We start from the raw sequence: 19,370 nt of genomic DNA, 5'->3' as shown, positions 1-19,370 counted from the left end.
TGTTACAGAACATCAGGCTGAGCTCCCTGTGCCTACACAGCAGTTTCCCACTGACTATCTATTTTACAAATGGCAGTGTATATATACAGGACTTCCCTGGTGGCTTAAACTATAAAGCATCTGCCAACAATGCGGGAGAACCAGGTTCGATCCCTGGGTTGGGAAGATCCTCTGGAGAAGGAAATGGCAACCCACTCCAGTACTCTTGCCTGGAGAATCCCATGGATGGAGGAGTCTGGCAGGCTATAGTCCCTGGGGTCACAAAGAGTCGGACATATATATCCCACCCTCCCCTTCTCCCTTCAAACTGTGTCCAAAGCCTGTTCTCCATGTTTGCATCTCTATTCCTGTTCTGCAAATAGGTTCATCTGTGCCATTTTTCTAGATTTCATATATATGAGTTAATATACTAATATAATTGATTTTGTCTTATTTGCTTCTTGAACATATGGTAGAATAGAACATGAGCTCGATAAAGGGCTAGTGTTGAATGAATCAAAGTTCAGGAACTTAAATCTTGAATGCATCTGGGTAGATTTCAGAGCCAGTCATGTAAGAAGAACACACAGTGAAGATGTTTTAAAGGATCACAGTTGAAAAAAGAGAAGAAAGATATTGGAAAGTCAGTAAATGGTGCTCATGGAAATTTTCAGAATAAGAGTTCTAAACTGTCTTATAAATGGAAACTATTGGTGTTACTCCTTCCAGTGTGAATCTAACAGACTTTTGAAGAGCAAAAAGTGCCTCTCCTGAAAATGATACAGCAGCCTGAAATTCTACTTTTGCTTAAAGCCAGATTAACCAGTAATGTGACAAAGAAGCTGACTTCCCTGCTAAATACTTTAAAGCTCAATTTGCATATGACATAGAGGTACTATACAGAGGTACTGAACTTCCCTAGTGGCTCAGATGGTAAAGAATCTGCCTGCAATGCAGGACACCTGGGTTCAATCCCTCAGTTGGGAAGATCCCCTGAAGAAGGGAATGGCAACCCACTCCAGTATTCTTGCCTGGAGAATTCCATGGACAGAATAGGCTGGTGGGCTACAGTCCATAGGGTTGCAAAGAGTTGGACACAACTGAATGACTAACACTTTCACTTTGGGGGTTTCCCTGGTGGCTCAAATGATAAAGAATCTACATGCAATGTAGGAGATCTGGGTTTGACCCTTGGGTCAGGAAGATCCCTTGGAGAAGGGAATGGCTACCCACCCACTCCGGTATTCTTGCCTGGAGAATTCCAGGGACAGAGGAGCCTGGTAGGCTACAGTTCATGGAGTCACAAAGAGTCGGACACCACTGAGCAACTAACACTTTCACTTTCACTTCTGGGCTTCCCAGGTGGCTCAGTGGTTGAGAATCTGCCTGCCAATGCAGAAGGCGTGGGTTCAACCCCTGAGTCAAGAAGGTCCCCTGGAATAGGAAATGGCAATTCACTCTAGTATTCTTGCCTGGAAAATTACATGGACCAAGGAGCCTGGAGGGCTACAGTCCATGGGGTTGCAAAGAGTCAGTCACAACTAAGCAACTAAGCATACACACAGAGGTACTACAAATTTCGCAGAACTTGCCTTCATTATTTGCACTTTTAAATAAAAAGAAAGGGTACTGGACTAGCAGCCAAAAAAATTTGGGTTCAGATTGGTTCTACTACCTTTTAGCAGGAGATTGAGGGCAAGAGGAGAAGGGGGCAACACAGGATGAGGTGGTTGGGTGGCATCATTGACACAATGGACATGAGTTTGAGAAAACTCCAGGAGACAGTGAAGGAAAGGGAAGCCTGGTGTGCTGCAGTCCATGGGGTCGCAAAGAGTCGGACATAACTTAGCGAGTGAACAGCAACAAAGGACTTAGAAATCTTCATTTCTCCCAACAGTAAGAATGCAGTAATGCTACCTACATAAAGGGTTGCGATCAAGGTTGAATTCAACACATGCTTGAGCATCTGCTCAGTGGTGTGAGAGAAGGCTAATGGGGTCTTGTACATATGACATGTATACATCTGGTGAAACAAATACTAGAGAACTAAAGATGGAAACACTGAATTACAACTGAATGATATGTGTGTGAAGGTATGCAGCAGGTAGCAAGTACCAGAGAGGTATTGGTTTTCTGCCCTTTCTCTTGTCTTCTCCTCAAAAGTGTGGAAGGATGAAAGCAGAGCTCTGAAAAGCATCTGGGCCACCACAATGTTCCATTTCTTATACTGATCACCCTTAAACCTCTGGTCCAAGGTATGGAGCTAGCACATGATGGGGTAAAAAGAACCACCAGAATCTAAGGAGCACAGCTGCCAGTTACCAAGTCAGGTGGGCTACATGTATGCTGAGACGTCAATGTACGAACAGACCTAAGTGTTAGGTACTTTCATAATCCTCATTTCATAGCGGAAGTACTGAGAATCTAAAGTATACACTGAGTCAGAAGTGAACGCAGACACATCTTGCTCCAGAGTCCCTGCCTTAACCAAGGGGTAAACCACAGGGGCAGGGAAAGGGCTCACCTCCTCCCAACAACTCACACAAGATTCCCAGGAGTCAGCCTCAACATAGAGGTTCCATTTTAGTGTTAACAAATCAGAACAAGCTATGCCTGCTTATTGTGAGCCTGGGCACGAAAAACAAAACTCATGACACTAGCCACTACACTGACCTCAGGTGCGTCACTTTCCTTCGTGCTTACACATAACTTTAGAACTTATTAATTTCCCTGGAGAAGGAAATGGCAACCCGCTCCAGTATTCTTGCCTGGAGAATCCCATGAACAGAGGAGCCTGGTGGGCTACAGTCCATGGGGTCGCAAGAGTCAGACATGACTTAGCAACTAAACAACCACCAGCACCACTAATTTCCCAACTATAGCACCAAGGGAGATCTTAGCGCCTTCAAAGATGAGGTTCTGGGACATTCTAGGGTGTTGACTTTGCACTGTTGCTGCTGCTGCTAAGTCACTTCAGTCGTGTCCGACTCTGTGTGACCCCATAGATGGAAGCCCACCAGGCTCCCCCGTCCCTGGGATTCTCCAGGCAAGAACACTGAAGTGGGTTGCCATTTCCTTCTCCAATGTGTGAAAGTGAAAAGTGAAAGTGAAGTTGCTCAGTCGTGTCCGACTCTTAGCAACCCCACGGACTGCAGCCTACCAGGCTCCTCCGTCCATGGGATTTTCCAGGCAAGAGTACTGGAGTGGCTTGCCATTGCCTTCTCCATGACTTTGCACAGGGGACCTCTAAGTAAGAAAACTGAGGAAGGAAAGCAGAAAGATCTTCATGAAACAAACCGATATGACACATTCCGTGACACATTCAGCACATCCAATGAGTTCCTAAAACAAAATGCTTGATGGGCTGGGTAAACCTCTCTGATCTAGAGCAGGAGCTTCAGGGGGGTAGACATAAAAAGCAACACTGGGAACATCCTAAATGATAGAGAATAATGGGACTGATGTTCAGCTTACAGTCACCAAAACTGGTTGACTTCTGTCCCCAAGATGGCTACTCAACATGCCTGTCTGTCTGGCCACATGACTTGTCCAAGTGTGGACACTCAAACCACACAAGAACAAAAGTGAACCCAAAGGCAGAGAGTCAGCCCCCTTCTAGCAGAGAGGCTTAGGTGGTGGGAATAGCTGTGCTTCCACAGTGCTGAGGAAGCAGGTCTGAAGCTGAGAAGAGTCAGACAAATGTGCAGAATCACCTGTCAGCACCAGGTCTCTGGTTCCAACTGTCCCTGCCTTCAGTTATGCAAAAACAACCTGTAGCCAATAAGGTAGCTAAACGAAGATGAAGTGAGCTGAGCATAAGACAACAGACTGAAGAGGCAAGTTTTGCCTAGATCAGTTCCACCCAAATTCCTACTCACTCATCTAATCATCTGATCAAGTGAAATCACATTAGCAAAAGGTCCCACAGCATCTTAACCCCCCCCTTCAATAGTACTCACCAACACTAAGTTCTTTAAAGTCAGATTCAGATCCTGCCTGTGATACTTATGAGTTGTGTGTCTCTGAGCCTGTTTCCTGATCTATAAACTGGGGATAATAATACGATTCACTTAATATGAAACATGAAGTCACACACTTAGAATGATACCTTTTAGAGCACACAGTAAATGCAGTGACAGCATTAGCTGCCACCATTCTCAGAAATTCTGAAAGCTCTGAAGGGAGGACCTATGTGTCCTGTTCACTGTGAAATGCCCTGTGGCTCTCACAGTGCTGGGGATAGAACAGGACTTCAACACAAACTTGCTTATTGACTTTTTCTCTGAAAAATAAATATGATAATCAACATAGGTTTTAGGTTATAGGAGCTTAAAATTACTTCTGCTAATAAGGCTTCCCCAGAGGTGGCTCAGTGGGTAAACAATCCACCTCCAATTCAGGAGACACATGCTCAATCCCTAGGTTGGGAAGATAACTTGGAGGAGGAAACGACAACCCACTCCAGTATTCTTGCCTGGAGAATCCCAAGGACAAGAGGAACTTGACTGGCCATAGTCTACAGGATTGCAAAGACTCAGACATGACTGATGTAACTGAGCATGCGTGCACAGAGAAATGAAAACGTTACAAGAAACACCACTACACTTCTGAGAAGCTCTGGGATTCAGTCGATGGAGCACCAGTCACAGGAAAGAAAGTAGGAGTTCAGGGCTCTGGGCTGTCACAACTGAGAGCTTCTCTGGGCCCCTCATGCTTGCTAAATAATTATGATAATAAGATTACTTTCTCAGAACCTTCCTGGTGGTCCAGAGACTAAGACTTTGCCTTCCAATGCAAGGGGTGCAGGTTCGATCCCTGGTCAGGGAGCTAAGATTCTATAAGCATGTGTGCATGCTAAGTCGCTTCAGTCGTGTCCAACTCTGTGCAACCCTGTGTACTATAGCCCTTCAGGCTCCCACATGCCTCAAGGCCAAAAAAACAAATTAAAAAAAGACCAAACAGAAGCAGTATTGTAACAAATTCAATAAAGACTTTAAAAATGATTCACATCAAAGAAAAAAATCTTAAAAATATATAAAAAGATTACTTTCTCAATTTAGAAATATCTGGTAAGCAATAGCTTCCTTTCTGGCAAGATGAAATTCGAAGTTGAATAACAAGTCTCCACAGCAGGCCATTAAATCTGATGGGAGTGAAAGAAAGCTAGCAGATGTCCAAGACGTGAATCTGTGTTAAAAATGTATATCTATACCTCTACTGTCTTTGAGTTTGTGAGGTTACTTCACATCTCTGTATTATCTTCATTACAATGCAGAGGGGAAGAGAATGGAATGAAAAGACCAAAGGTTTTCTCTTGTGACTCTTGCTCAAGAAGTAGACTCGACTGCAGACATGGACTTCCTTTTATTACTAGGAAAGGGAAATTTATCATGTAGGCAAATCTCAAGTGATTTTCAGAAATACAAGACATAAAGTACAATGAGCTGTGAAAAATGCCACACACGTGAATGCATTTGAACTCTGCCACTGCCAATTTGCACACTGTCACAAGACAAAGGCTGATGCTGACTCACAGAAATTCTCCTATAGGAAACGCTACCCTCCTGCTATAGATGCTGTTTTCATACTGGATCTGAAACAGAACAGTGTTCACACAGTGGCTTTGGCTTCCAGAGCCAAACTAGAAATCCTGCAGTTCTTGATGGAGAGCAAACTGGGGATAAAAATGGATTTTAAGCAAAGAGTTTAAGATCTTGCTTTAAAAATGAGCAGGGTATTACACCTGAGAATTCCAGCCTGGATATAGAAGACTTAAGAAGAAGCCTATAATCATCAGAAACACATTTTAAACTTTTTTTTTTTCAATCTTGGATGCCAGCACTTCAAAAGCACTTAGGAATAATTTTTAATCAAGCACAGCAGTCAAAATTGATAAACTGAACCTGATATATTATTTCTTTAAAATTCTACACTGAACTCATTACCTTCTTCCATAAGTCTGTTTCTTTCTTATGCTTTTCCTTTTTTTTTTTAAATTAGTGACAACATCAACCTCCCAGTTATCCAGGTTTAAAACTGCAGCCAGTTTTTAGTAATCTCTCTCTTTGTCTGCTTCCACTGAATCATTTGCAAAGTATTCCTGATTTCAAGGACACGACATGAAGCAAAGTAGATTTTTCTTAGACTTTGGGATTTCACAGACCAGAAATTTTCCAAAAGAATTTTGGGGTTACAGAGTTACCTTCTGTGGGGGGCAAGTAATTGAAAGCATATAAATATTAGGTTGGAGTATATGAATTTGCTATTTTATGAGTCAAGAAATGGTCAAATATCAGTGATTTAAGAGGGTTCAACTTAATCAGGTCCTTTCCCCACAACTGCCACCAGATAGTACCACCATAATGTCCTGTAGGAAGAGTCATTTTTACACTAAAAAGTTAGCTAGAACACAGTTTTAAAGGACAGTCCTTTAAATCAAATAAATTTAGCTTTATGAAGAACTCTCCATGTGGTTATTATTTTTCATATTTCCCACTGACCAGTAAAAACTGTCACAGATCCATGTGGGTCTAATTAAAAATTCTTTAGTATTATCTGGATAAAGAAGAAAGCTTGGACTTTGGAGTCTGACTGTGGTCAGATCCTAGTGTTCTAGTTAGATTACATGCTCTATGACAAATAAGACTTCTCTAAACTTCATGGGGTCGCGGAGAGTCGGACACGACTGAGCGACTGAACTGAACTGAACTGAACTGAAACTTCAGCTTCTTCATGGGTTGATACCAGATACCTCTTGGAGAGGCAGTGTAGCATGAGTCAGGCCCATGAGTCAAACACATATTGCTTTGAATCCTCACTGTGGCACTTTCTGCCCCTAAGCATTTGAACAAGTGACTCAGCATCTTGGAAACTCAGGTCCCTGGTCTGCAAAATGGAGGTAATGATGCTTTATTGTGGGGAGGATGGAGATAATACACTGTGTTCATTTCTAACAAATGATAAGTGCTCAGCAAATAATAGGTCATATTATTATTATACTACTGTTTTTGTTGGGATAAATGAGATAATCTTTTCAAGTGTCTATTACAGGGACAGGTACTAATAAATAGTGATTAAATAACAGTTGTCTGTCTTACAAAGACACTTAAAACTCAGTAAACAAGACAGAACAAATAATTTTTCCCTACAAATTTGCTGCTTCTCCTCTTCTTTTTTCATCTTATTTTAATGGCCACTCTGCACAGCATACAGGATCTTAGTTCTGTGACCAGGGATTGATCCTGGGGCCATAACAATGAAAGTGCCAAGTCCTAACCCACTGGGTCACCAGGGAATTCCCTTCCTCTTCTCTTTCTTTTCTCGGTGAATGGCATCAACCAACCAGCCAGTTGGCTACCCATGCTGTAGTCTGAGAGTCCTTGCATCACTCCTCTTCTTCAATTTTGACATTCACACAATCATTAATTCCTATCAATTCTAACTCCTGTATTTACTGAAAATTGGCACTCACTAACAGATCCCCTAGTTTAGGTTACTATCAACTTTCATCTCATTTTAACTCCAACAGCTTTTTAACTCTTTGTCTTCAGTTTTGACATTTTCTATCAGATTCTTCACACATAAGCTCAAAACGATCTTATTAATAGGCTAATCTCATCATTATAAAACATCTCTTTAAAAAACATCTCAAAGGTATTAAGCCCTTTCTCCTGGTCCACAAGACTCTCCATGAACAGTTCCTGTCTATTTTTAGCTTTCACTTTCTGCCAGGCCCACACGCATGACCACGGCTTGTAGACCTGGGATGCAGCCTCAGATACTGACAGGTGATGGGGATGATGGAGGTACTCAGGTACTTACATGGGAAGCAGGCTAGGGTTAGAGAATGGTGGAAAGGTAGGGACGGAAATAAACTTGAAGTAAATAATTGACGAAAAGGGCAGCTTAGAATGCTGGTCCATTTTCGGTAGAAAATAGAAACAAAGATCTTTAATGTAAATATATCCTGACAAGCAGCTTGTAACCTTTGCATTAGACCTAAGGTGGTGGACTCCTGGATGAACGGTATCTTGTCTTTACATTCCTAGAGTCTGACACATCACAGAGTCTCAGGAAATGTGTATGAAAAATGAGGGTTCTAGCACACCTAGATTTTACATAGACAAAATCTGGTGTTAACAACAGCTTCATTTACTGAGACTTTCTGCATGCCAAGCATTATTAAAGGTTTCAAATACAAAGTCACATTTGATCTTCATAGGACAAAAAGACTAGCCTCCTCCCCCCACACCCCAATTTTTCAATGAAGTAATGAAGACAGAATAAGTCACTTTCTAGGTCAGAGCTAGTGAAGGCTGTGGGGAAGTTCATGTTTGTTCAGATATCAGAGCCCATGATTTATATTTGACAGTCTTTTTAATCTGCAAAAGCAAGTACTATCAGGCCATTTGGGGATATGGGTATTATTTATAACACTCAACACTGATTTTTCAATAAGGATGTTTGAAAATTTTATACAGATCAAGTGCATCAAGGAAAAAGTGTTCCTAAGATGCTGCTATTCTGGCTGGTGGGGACTTGAAATGGTAAAATGTACTGTCAGCTGCAGTGTGAATTTCCATGTCACAGCCCATTTAGGTTAATGATAGTTAATTCAGAAACAATTCATGCTTCCCCAGGCATCTTGCTACCCTGTAAATTCTAAAATCTCTGCAGAGAAACTATAGTTTGAATGCACTTTGAGTTGACTGCAACGCTCCTCTCAATCTTCTATTCTTGTTCTAAAGATCAGAAATTACATTTCATAATGAAAGACAATAGTAAAGACAAACACTGAAGACAGTTCGAAAAAAAATCTAGACGTCTCAAAAAATTTTGAAAAATCTAAGCGTTCTTGATGCTGCTGGACATGAACCAGGTCTGTACGGACAGGGATCACTTGACAGGCAGACTGCAGTGTTGCTAAGCAGTGTCATAAAACGAGGCAGGAATGCCAGGCACATCTGCTGGGGGCATTTCCTAGCAGGGTTATCATGGGCTGCTGGCCAAGCCCTGGGATGATGCTGGTTCTCAAGACCCATACGGTGTAACAATTGCCATTTTAATAGCTTTAAACCTGCATTCAGAGGAAAGCTTTAAAGCACACGTACAGCAGTAGGTTTGCATACTGGGAGCAAGAAAGGCAAATTCTTTGACTGGCAACTCTGTGGAATTTACCTGGTAAACACATATATTACCTTGCTGTTTATTTTATTATAATTTTTGCAAAGACAGAATATGAGACTATATCCTGCCGCCGCCATCTCTCCCAGACTGCCACAGATTTGCTGCAGTAAACTCCCAGCCAGCCCATCAGCATCCATGCTGGCCGCTGTCCAATCTGATCACTACAGTTCAACTACAGTTTCGAGTCACCTCCAAAGCCCCCCATGGCTTCCCACTGCTGTAAGTGGAGAGACCATCTCATCAGTGTGGCCTGGTTCTTGTCATCCGCTCCAGTTCCGTTCCCACCTCACCAGTTCTGGCAACCGTAAATGTTCGGAATGTCAGTTTTCCAGACCCACTGTGGCTCTAAGCTTGCCTAGCTCCCTCCTTTGTTTCTTCTTTCTCCCACTGTCAGGAAGCACCAGCTTCTCCTTCAGATCTCAGTTCAGTTTTCCCTGGGAGAGACCTCCCCAGGAAGGTTGAATCCCACCTATAATATGCTCTCTTAGCACTAAACACCTCTTGTTCCTGGCTTTGATCAACATTTAGATTTCAATCTATCTGTAACATTACATGATGTCACTGTCCTAAGAAGACTGTAAGCATCACAAGAAGAGAGACTGCGTCTGTTTACCTTCGGCAGTATCTTCCCAGGAACCAGCACATAGCGTAGCAATGGGCCAAACACAAGAATGTTTGAAAATAAACTCAGGCTTTAAGCCTGACAGAGAAGTCAGGCTTCTTCTGTTAGGGTGCAGATTATTAAGCACTTGCAAAAATTTCCAAAAGGTGGTGAGATTATATATTAAAAGCTCCTTGCATGGGATCATATGACAGTTATTTAACAGAATCACAGAATTTCTAGTCTAGAGCTTGCTTAGAATCATATTTCTGATCTGAGGGACTTCTCTGGTGGTCCAGTGGCTAAAACTCTGAGCTCCCAATGCAGGTGGCCTGGGTTCACTCTGGTCAGGGAACTAGATCCCACATGCGACAATTAAGAGTTTGCATGTTGCAATGAAGATCCCACATGCCACAACTAAATACACCCTAAATGCCACAACAAAGACCAACGATCCTGTGGGCTGCAACTAAGACCTGGAGCAGCCCAATAAATAATTTTTTTAAAGTTTCTGATTTGATTTTAGTTTGTGGATTGTCTATCTTCTGTCTTCCCCCTTTCTTCTTCCTCCTGTAATTTTAAAAAATATCTTTACTGAGACATAATTAACATATCATCAAATTTATCCATCTACAGTGTACAATACAATGGTTTTACCATTCAGAATTGTACAAGAGTCATCACAATCGAAGTTTAGAGCATTTCATAATCTCTGAAAGAATCCCTGTACCCATTAGGATCATGACCCATCCTTCAGACATAGGCAACCACTAATTTACTTTCTGTCTCTATAGATTTTTATTCTTGTAGCCTTATGTATCAGTACCTCTTTATCTTTCACTGTTAAATAACGGCATCCATTGTATGAGTATACCAGGCCTGCCCAGGTGGAACTAGTGGTAAAGACCCGGCCTGCCAATGCAGGAGGCGTAAGAGACTGTTCGATACCTGGGTCGGGAAGATCCCCTGGAGGAGGGTATGACAACCCACTCCAGTATTCTTGCCTGGAGAAATCCCATGGACAGAGGAACCTGGTGGGCTACAGTCCACAGGGTTGTAAAGAGTTGGACACGACTAAAGTGACTTAGCATGCACACTTGCAGCTGGTGGACATTTGGGTTGTGTCCACTTTGAGGCTACTATTAATAATACTGCTGTAAACATTTGTGTACAAGTTTTTGCGTGTTATATATTTTCGTTTCTCTTAGGTACATACTTAGGAGTAAAACTGCTGGGTCACATGATAATTCTGTTTAACATTTTGAGGAACTGCAAACCATTTTCCAAACTGGCTGTGTCATTTTACATTTCTACAAGCAATAAAGGAGAGTTCCAACTTCTCCAGATCCTTGTCAGCACTTGTATTATCTATGTATTTATTTATTGTCTCCTAGCAGGTATGCGGAGAAGGCGATGGCACTCCACTCCAGCACGCTTGCCTGGAAAATCCCATGGACAGAGGAGCCTGGGAGGCTGCAGTCCATGGGGTCGCAAAGAGTTGGACACGACTGAGCGACTTCACTTTCAGTTTTCACTTTCACACATTGGAGAAGGAAATGGCAGCCCACTCCAGTGTTCTTGCCTGGAGAATCTCAGAGACGGGGGAGCCTGGTGGGCTGCCATCTATGGGGTCACACGTAGTCGGACACAACTGAAGCGACTTAGCAGCAGCAGCAGCAGCAGGTATGAAGTGGTATCTCATTGTGGTTTTTGATATGCATTTCTCTAATGATTAATGAGGCTGACCATCTTTTTACATGCTTATTGGCCATTTGTATGGAAAATTGTCTATTTAGATCCTACCTATCTTTCAACTGAGTTGTCTTTTTATTATTTTGTTGTAAGGAAGTAACTTTGAAATCATTTTACTGGCTATTGGTATCTGTAACAACGTGGAGAAGGAGACAGACAAGAACAAAAAAAATGTAAATTAGTTTCATATCAAGGAAGAACACTATAGAATGAGACAAGATTAGAGATCCAAAGAATGTGCTAACTAACAGACAATTGTACTCATCTCCCATGTTAGTAAGGTTATGTTTAAAATCTTGCATGCTAGGCTTCAACATCATATGAACCAAGAACTTCTAGATGTCCAAGCTGGGTTTAGAAAAGGAAGAGAAACTAGAGATCAAATTGCCAACATTCGCTGGGAATTTCAGGAAAACATCTATCTCTGTTTCATCGACTATAAAGCTTTTGACTGTGTGGATGATGATAAATTGTGAAAAGCTCTTAAGAGGGACAGCAATACCCGACCATCTTACCTGTCTCCTGAGAAACCTGTATGCAGGTCAAGAAGCAACAGTTAGAACCCTGTATGGAACAACTGACTGGTTCAAAATCAAGAAAGGAGTACAACAGGCCTGTCCACAGTCACCCTGTTCGTTTAACCTATACACTGAGCACATCATGAGAAACGCAGGGCTGGCTGGAATCAGGATAGGTGGGAGAAACATCAACAACCTCAGATATGCAGATGATAGCACTCTAATGGCAGAAAGTGAAGAGGAACTAAATAGCCTCTTGATGAGGGTGAAGGAGGAGAGTGAAAGAGCCGGCTTAAGACTAGATATTAAAAAAACAAAACTAAACTAAATCATGGCATCCAGCCCCATTCAGTTCAGTCGCTCAATCGTGTCCAACTCTTTGCGACCCCATGAATCAGCACGCCAGGCCTCCCTGTCCATCACCAACTCCCGGAGTTCACTCAAACTCATGTCCATGGAGTCGGTGATGCCATCTAGCCATCTCATTCTCTGTCGTCCCCGTCTCCTCCCACCCCCAATCCCTCCGAGCATCAGAGTCTTTTCCAGTGAGTCAACTCGTCACATGAGGTGGCCAAAGTATTGGAGTTTCAGCTTTAGCATCTTACTGCATGGCAAATAGAAGGGGAAAAGGTGGAAGCAGTGACAGATTTCCTCTTCTTGGGCTCCAAAATCACTGCGGACAGTGAGTGCAGCCATGAAATTAGAAGATGATTGCAGGAAAGCTATGACAAACCTAGACAATATGTTGAAAAACAGACATTACTTTGCCAACAAAGATACGTATGGTCAAGGCTATGGTTTTCCCAGTGGTCAGGTACAGTTGTGAGAGCTGGACCATAAAAAAGGTAGAACACCAAAGAATAGATGCCTTGAAACTGTGGTGCTGGAGAAGACTCCTGAAAGTCCCTTGGGCAGGCAGCAAGGAGACCAAACCAGGCAATCTTAAGGGAGATCAACCCTGAATATCCACTGGAAGGACTGATGCTAAAGCTGAAGCTCCAGTAATTTGGTCATCTAATGTCAACAGATGACTCATTGGAAAAGTCAATTAATGTTTATTGTTTGAACAAATCAGTCACACAGTGATATTTCTGATGTTCCAAGGAAGGCTATAAGAACTATAAAGTGACAAGAAGATGGGGTTTAGAGGCAAAGAGAACTGGGTTTGAGTCCCAACCATATTCCAGCTATGAGACCTGAGGAAAAAAACTTGCCATCTCTTACCCTCAGTATCTTTTCTACAGAGTAGGACTAATAACAGGTGCATCATTGGGTTAAATAAAATAACCAGGAAGAAAATGCCTGGCACAGGTTAGCTTCTTGAAGTGTCTTAGTTTCCTTTATTTTATAGAACATTGGTTTGGAAGTCTATATAACTTCATCTACCAACGTGAAAGGTAATTTTCAGAATCTACCTATTTCTATGCCATAATTTTCTGTGTTGGAGTTCAAGATGTAGATAAAAAGGAAATGAAAATAACAAAGTTCAGATCTCAGTGTAACTCTCTTGCTGTCCCTTGACTCGGTTTTGTTCTGTCAGAGTCTCACCGAGAGGCCGTACTGCACAGTGGTTTGGAGTGCTGGCTCCAGCCTCAAACGCACAGGCCTGGATCCTAGCTTCACTGGGTGATTCTTTAGGGAACTTACTTAACACTGAAGTGCCTCAGTTTCTCATCTTTTAAATGAGGATAATACTAGTACTAACTTCACAGGACTATTATGTGAACAAGTTTAGAATAATGCCTGGCACACAAGCATTCAATAGATGCTGTCTGTCATCAGCAATTGCATTTTGGGGGTTGAAAAATTCATTTCAGTTTTCCAAGTTACGCTTAATGCTTCACACAGAACAGCTAATCCTTATCTGACTCACCTTTACTGCTTGACTCAGTATAATATCATCATCATCATTAACACAACTCCCTCTTAGACAGTGATTCCATGTACTCTGGCATAGTTCTTCGTGGTACTTTATAGTTACTAACTCCTTACTTTCACAATAGCCATTATTTTCTTTCTCCCGTCTTATAGACACAGAAACTGAGGCACAAAGAGGCAAAGCCATTTGCCTAAGGTTATATAGCTAGTAAATGGTGGAATCCGGATTTGAATCTAAGTAGAATGGCTCTAATCTCTGCACTCTTAATAATTTAGTTATATTATCCACCCAAAAGTATATTAACACAGATATCCCCAACATGATAAAGACATAGGTTTATACCCAAAAAAGTAAAATAATTATTTTAGGGATTCATGCTCTTCTAAGTCAAAATACCAGAGAGAAACGGACCCTTCAGGATGAGGCCCAGCTCTTCTAATTTCTAGTTTTGTGATTTTTCACAAAGCAGCTTAAGGTCTCATCTGTAAGTCAGGGATAAGTAACTCCTGCCCTAATTCTTACATTGGGCTATTTTTGGGGATAAAATTGATTAAAATCATAAAATAGTATCTTGTTTGAAAAAATAGATACTAAAAAATTTAAGCTAACAATAAAAATTGCAAAGCTTTACAAACTTCAAAGCTCTGTACAAATAGTTGGTTGTTTTTTGTTTTTTAAGTTCATTTGAAAAGGCTTAAAAAATAGTCTTAACAGGCTCTCACCTAGACTTCTGAAATAGATTCCAGACACTACCCTGCCTCCAGTCTCTCACAATTGGAATCTATGCTTCACAAACCATCATCTGATCAGTTGTCTAAAAACAAGCTATTTTCCCTTTAAAATATAATTTAGAGAAATAAAATATCTACTGAAGTCATTATAAACTCCTTGGCTGTGAGTCTGGGGACTATGGAGATATGGATGAAGGCAAATTATAACTGAAGAGTAGGAATAAGCACTGGAATATATGGAGACTCATGGCTTAGTCCTAATTCTGAAAACAGGTAATCTTGGAGAAGCAATTTAATAGCCCTTTGCAGTATAATTTCTCATAGGTAGCACCTAGTATATATGTGTATCTCTGTAGTTAATGAGGCATTTATTGAACACTGAACAGAAATAATGAATACATTAATCTATAATCCAAAGTATAAGTCATAGTTCTGTGATTCTACTGTTCAGCTTCTATTGCCCACTGTATAAAAGCCCAGTCTTTACGCTTAACTCCACCACCCTCGTTGTTTGATTCACCTGGTGAACCTCTCCTGCTCACTTCAACCTCAGCAGTCAATCACCTTCTTATCTGTAAAGGTTCACCTTAAAGGCCGAGAGTGTAAGAAACCATCCCTAATCCCTGAACGAGATGGTTTTCCATCCTCTTTTGAACCTCTGTAACATTTTTTCTCTCTCTCTCTAACGCACTTCTGCCTGGTCCAATCTTCCAGATAACAAATTCTCCTATCTTCACTGATGCTTGAGGGTAAGCTGCTTAAGAGCAAGCCTGTGTTTTTCTCCTGGTTTCTCCTGTAAAGGCCAGCAGTGACTGATGAGACATATGCTCCTACAGGAAAGAAATAGTGCAACCTTTAGAGGGTTCACTTCAGTTCAGTCGCGTCTGACTCTCTGCGACCCCATGAATCACAGCACGCCAGGCCTCCCTATCCATCACCAACTCCCGGAGTACACTCAAACTCATGTCCATAGAGTCGGTGATGCCATCCAGCCATCTCATTCTCTGTCGTCCCCTTCTCCTCCCACCCCCAACCTTTCCCAGCATCAGAGTCTTTTCTAGTGAGTCAACCTGTCGCATGAGGTAGCCAAAGTATTGCAGTTTCAGCTTTAGCATCAGTCCCTCCAATGAACACCCAGGATTGATCTCCTTTAGAATGGACTGGTTGGATCTCCTTGCAGTACAAGGGACTCTCAAGAGTCTTCTCCAACACCACAGTACAAAAGCATCAACTCTTCGGTGATCAGCTTTCTTCACAGTCCAACTCTCACATCCATACATGACCACGGGAAAAACCATAGCCTTGACTAGACGGACCTTGGTTGGCAAAGTAATGTCTCTGCTTTTTAATATACTATCTAGGTTGGTCATAACTTTCCTTCCAAAGATAGATCTTACCATTTCCAACTGACATAAACTAAGGTGAGAGGAGTCAAGACCCATAAAGATCACAGGCTGTTTTCTGACAAGGCACATCCGGCAACCATCCTAGAAAGGTGCGGCAGCACAGGGATGCTTGCACCATCGCATAACAGAAACAATTAAAAGATGGACTAATGATGAGAAACTGCTATTAATACAGTTGACCCTTTAACTACATTGGTTTGAACCATGTGGGTCCACTTATACAGATTTTTCTTCAAGTAAATACTAAGCCACAGATCTGAAGGAATTCCAATCACAGTGGGCCTTATAACTACAAGCTATACACAGATTTTCCACTGTGCAGAAGATTGGCACCCCTAACCAACACATTTTTCAAGAGTCAATTGTACTTTATAATGAGACAATAATGAATATGTTAGGTTGAGCCAGATGAAATTTTTACCCTCAAGAACAACAATCTGATATAATTTAATTTGCTAATTTATGTATTATCTATCTCCCTTCCCCCATCTACTCATCTACTTTGGCAAAGTAATGTCTCTGCTTTTTAATATGCTGTCTAGGTTGTTCATAACTTTCCTTCCAAAGAGTGAAGTGAAGTCGCTCAGTCGTGTCCGACTCTTTGCGACCCTGTGGACTGTAGCCTACCAGGCTTCTCCGTCCATGGGATTCTCCAGGCAAGAATACTGGAGTGGGTTACCATTTCCTTCTCCCTACTCATGAATAAGTCTCTACAAATGCAGGCATTTTGGTACATTTTGTTCACTTTTATATCTCCATTGCCTGAAACATAGTGGCAACTGGCAAATATATTCTGAATTAATGAATGAACTTACTAAGCACCATGTGCCTTATACTCTACACTCTATTGCCTATTTGTTTCCTCATCCTGATTACTCCCATTCTTCAGATGAGTAAAAACTGACACTTGATGAGGTCTAACTAGCCCAAGTTAAAAACAATCTTAAGCAATAATTTATGATAAGCCATTTATATTTATGCTATAGAAGTTGTTCAAATTCAGGCTCTCTTTCCTCAATTGACTAGACCATGCATATTCTATTGGAAATGGTAAAAAGACACTACAGAATACTAAAAAGAGAAGGTCATGGGGGAAGGGAAAAATAAATAGCAGTCAACGCGTTTGGGAAGGCTTTTATTCCTGTTAAAATGTGGCATGAAACAGTATCTAAAAATTACCCCCAGGCTTTCACATCCTCTGCCTGAAGGTGGGGCTCTTCAACTATCTTGGAGCCCCATCACTGGTGCTGCCTTCTTGGGAACAGGGTAGACGATAGATGGCTTTTGTTTGCAGCCTACAACTGAGCCTCTGTGGGACTATCAGCCTCTCCCAACAAGCAAAGGAGTGTTCTCACTCTTTTTACCATCTTCTCCATGGATAAAATCAGGGGTTCACACTTACAAAACCCTATTTCTTTAAAAGACGCTTCCCTAACCTACCTATGGAAAAACAATGTCAAAAAGAACAAGTTAATAGTATTTTTAAATGAAAGGAGGAGTTTGAGTTTGAGATTTGCTGATGGTCCTCATCCCCTTTCAGTGCAATGATGCAGTTTATTGTTTGGAAAGGGAATAGTGTAACCCTGGAACACCTTGCTCAAGAACAATGGTCCTAATCTGTTGTTCCCGATGCCTCATGTAGGATTTGTATAAGAGTGGACCTTGATATTTTCCTCTTTTGCCTAAATGTCCTTTTCCATCTTCCTGAAAGAATCAGTTCATTTTCTAGGACATGGACCAGTCTGATATATATTTTCTAAAAGTTGAAAGAAGATAAATGTATGATTTTTCAAAATCCTTCAAGTAAAATGAACAATTCTATGCTATCATAAAATCACAGTGACCCTCCCAAGTGATTAATTCTTTGAGATTCCTAAGAGATTTTGAAACAGAGAGGGGGAAAAGCCCACACGTCTTTCTAGAACTTGCAGTCTAACCTTGGAAATGCCAGGCTGCAAAATAGGAAGGTAGATTATGAGCAAAGGCTGGGAGTCAGAACAAATGAGATCACTCTCCAGGCCTACCACAGACTAGTGACTGGCCTCTGGCAAGTTAATTAATGTCCTTAAGCAAGTCTGAGCTTCCCAGGTGGCTCAGTGGTAAGGAACTTGCCTGCCAATGCAGAAGAAATGCATTCAATCCTTAGTCAGGGAAGATCCCCTGGAGAAGGAAATAGAAACCAATCCAGTATTCTTGCCAGGGAAATCTCTTGGACAGAGAAACCTGGCGGGCTACAGTCCATAGCGTCTCAAAGAGTGGGACATGACTTAGTGATTGAACAACAACAAGGCAAGCTTTCCTCATGCGTAAAAGAAAAATATTGCCACCTACACTATGAGGATCAGAAAATGAATGTAGAACATAGCACAGCACATGGTATACAGTAAAAGTTCAATAAGTATTAAATAAGAAGAAATCAAATATTAGGTAGAACACATAGGGAGGGAGAGTACTCTAAAACTCTCTCCTAATGCTCTAGCCCCTGGGTAAGTTTAAATAACTTTTATTATAAACAAAGGAATACATTTAGTATCTATTTCTTTACCTCTAGGACTAATTCAGCACCACTTCAGCCTAAAGAAACCCAATTTAAACAAGACTTAAAAGAGAGATTGCTTCTTTAGTCCCAGACAGCACAATTCAAGAAAGCAGGAGGACGCACTGTTGCTGGTCATTCACTATGTGGATGGGTCATTCACTATACAGAATAGCTTACCCTGTCTCAGAGATCAAGATTCAAAGAGAAGTAAACACAACAACTGATCCAAAATATAAACAATTCATCCCTAAAAGGAACACTGGATAAAACAGCCAGGATTCTCACCAGTTTGGAGCTTTCACTTTCAGGAGATTGTTTAAGACCAACTTCGAGACTGGAGTCTTCCTCACCACTAACCAGTTCAGTGCCGCTCTGATCCTATGAGACATTAAAAAAAAAAAAGTAGCAAAGATGTCATTCTTCACTCACGGTCACCTAAACTGTACTTTATCAGAGTTGCTTGCTTTATTGTTGTAGTGGGTATTGTGGATATGGTTTCCTCTTTTCTTCCTTTCCAGTAGAAGGCCTTTCTTTTTTTTTCAGCTATCTATCTGTTGCTCAGAGATATACCTAAGAGAAAGCTGATCTCTACTTTCTGCCCTGAATACTCACTGGAAGGACTGATGCTGAAGCTGAAACTCCAATTTTTGGCCACCTGAGGGGGAGAGCCAACTTACTGGGAAAGACCCTGATGCTGGGAAAGATTGAGGGTAAGAGGAAAAGGGGACGACAGAGGATGAGATAGTTGGATCACCGACTCAATGGAGATGAGTTTGAGT

At 41.5% G+C, this 19,370-nt stretch overlaps 1 protein-coding gene across 4 annotated transcripts in view; it reads right to left on the bottom strand.

The window, feature by feature from the left end:
- The window catches only part of PATJ (PATJ crumbs cell polarity complex component), a 385,356-nt gene that overhangs the window by 90,079 nt on the left and 275,907 nt on the right, over positions 1–19,370 (bottom strand). For 3 of the 4 annotated variants that reach the window (XM_055402500.2, XM_055402504.2, XM_055402502.2), the window contains exon 31: positions 18,877–18,969. The exons of the other annotated variant lie outside the window; for it this stretch is intronic. In XM_055402500.2, the coding sequence (XP_055258475.2) occupies positions 18,877–18,969 (93 nt within the window). The remainder of the gene's footprint in view (positions 1–18,876; positions 18,970–19,370) is intronic. 4 annotated transcript variants of the gene reach the window in all.

The sequence above is a fragment of the Moschus berezovskii genome, chromosome 4 (assembly GCF_049115385.1).
Source record: "Moschus berezovskii isolate FMDL1 chromosome 4, NW_MosBer_1.0, whole genome shotgun sequence".
In the NCBI taxonomy this organism is placed as follows: domain Eukaryota; kingdom Metazoa; phylum Chordata; class Mammalia; order Artiodactyla; family Moschidae; genus Moschus; species Moschus berezovskii.
This window is presented reverse-complemented; position numbering and strand designations above follow the sequence as displayed.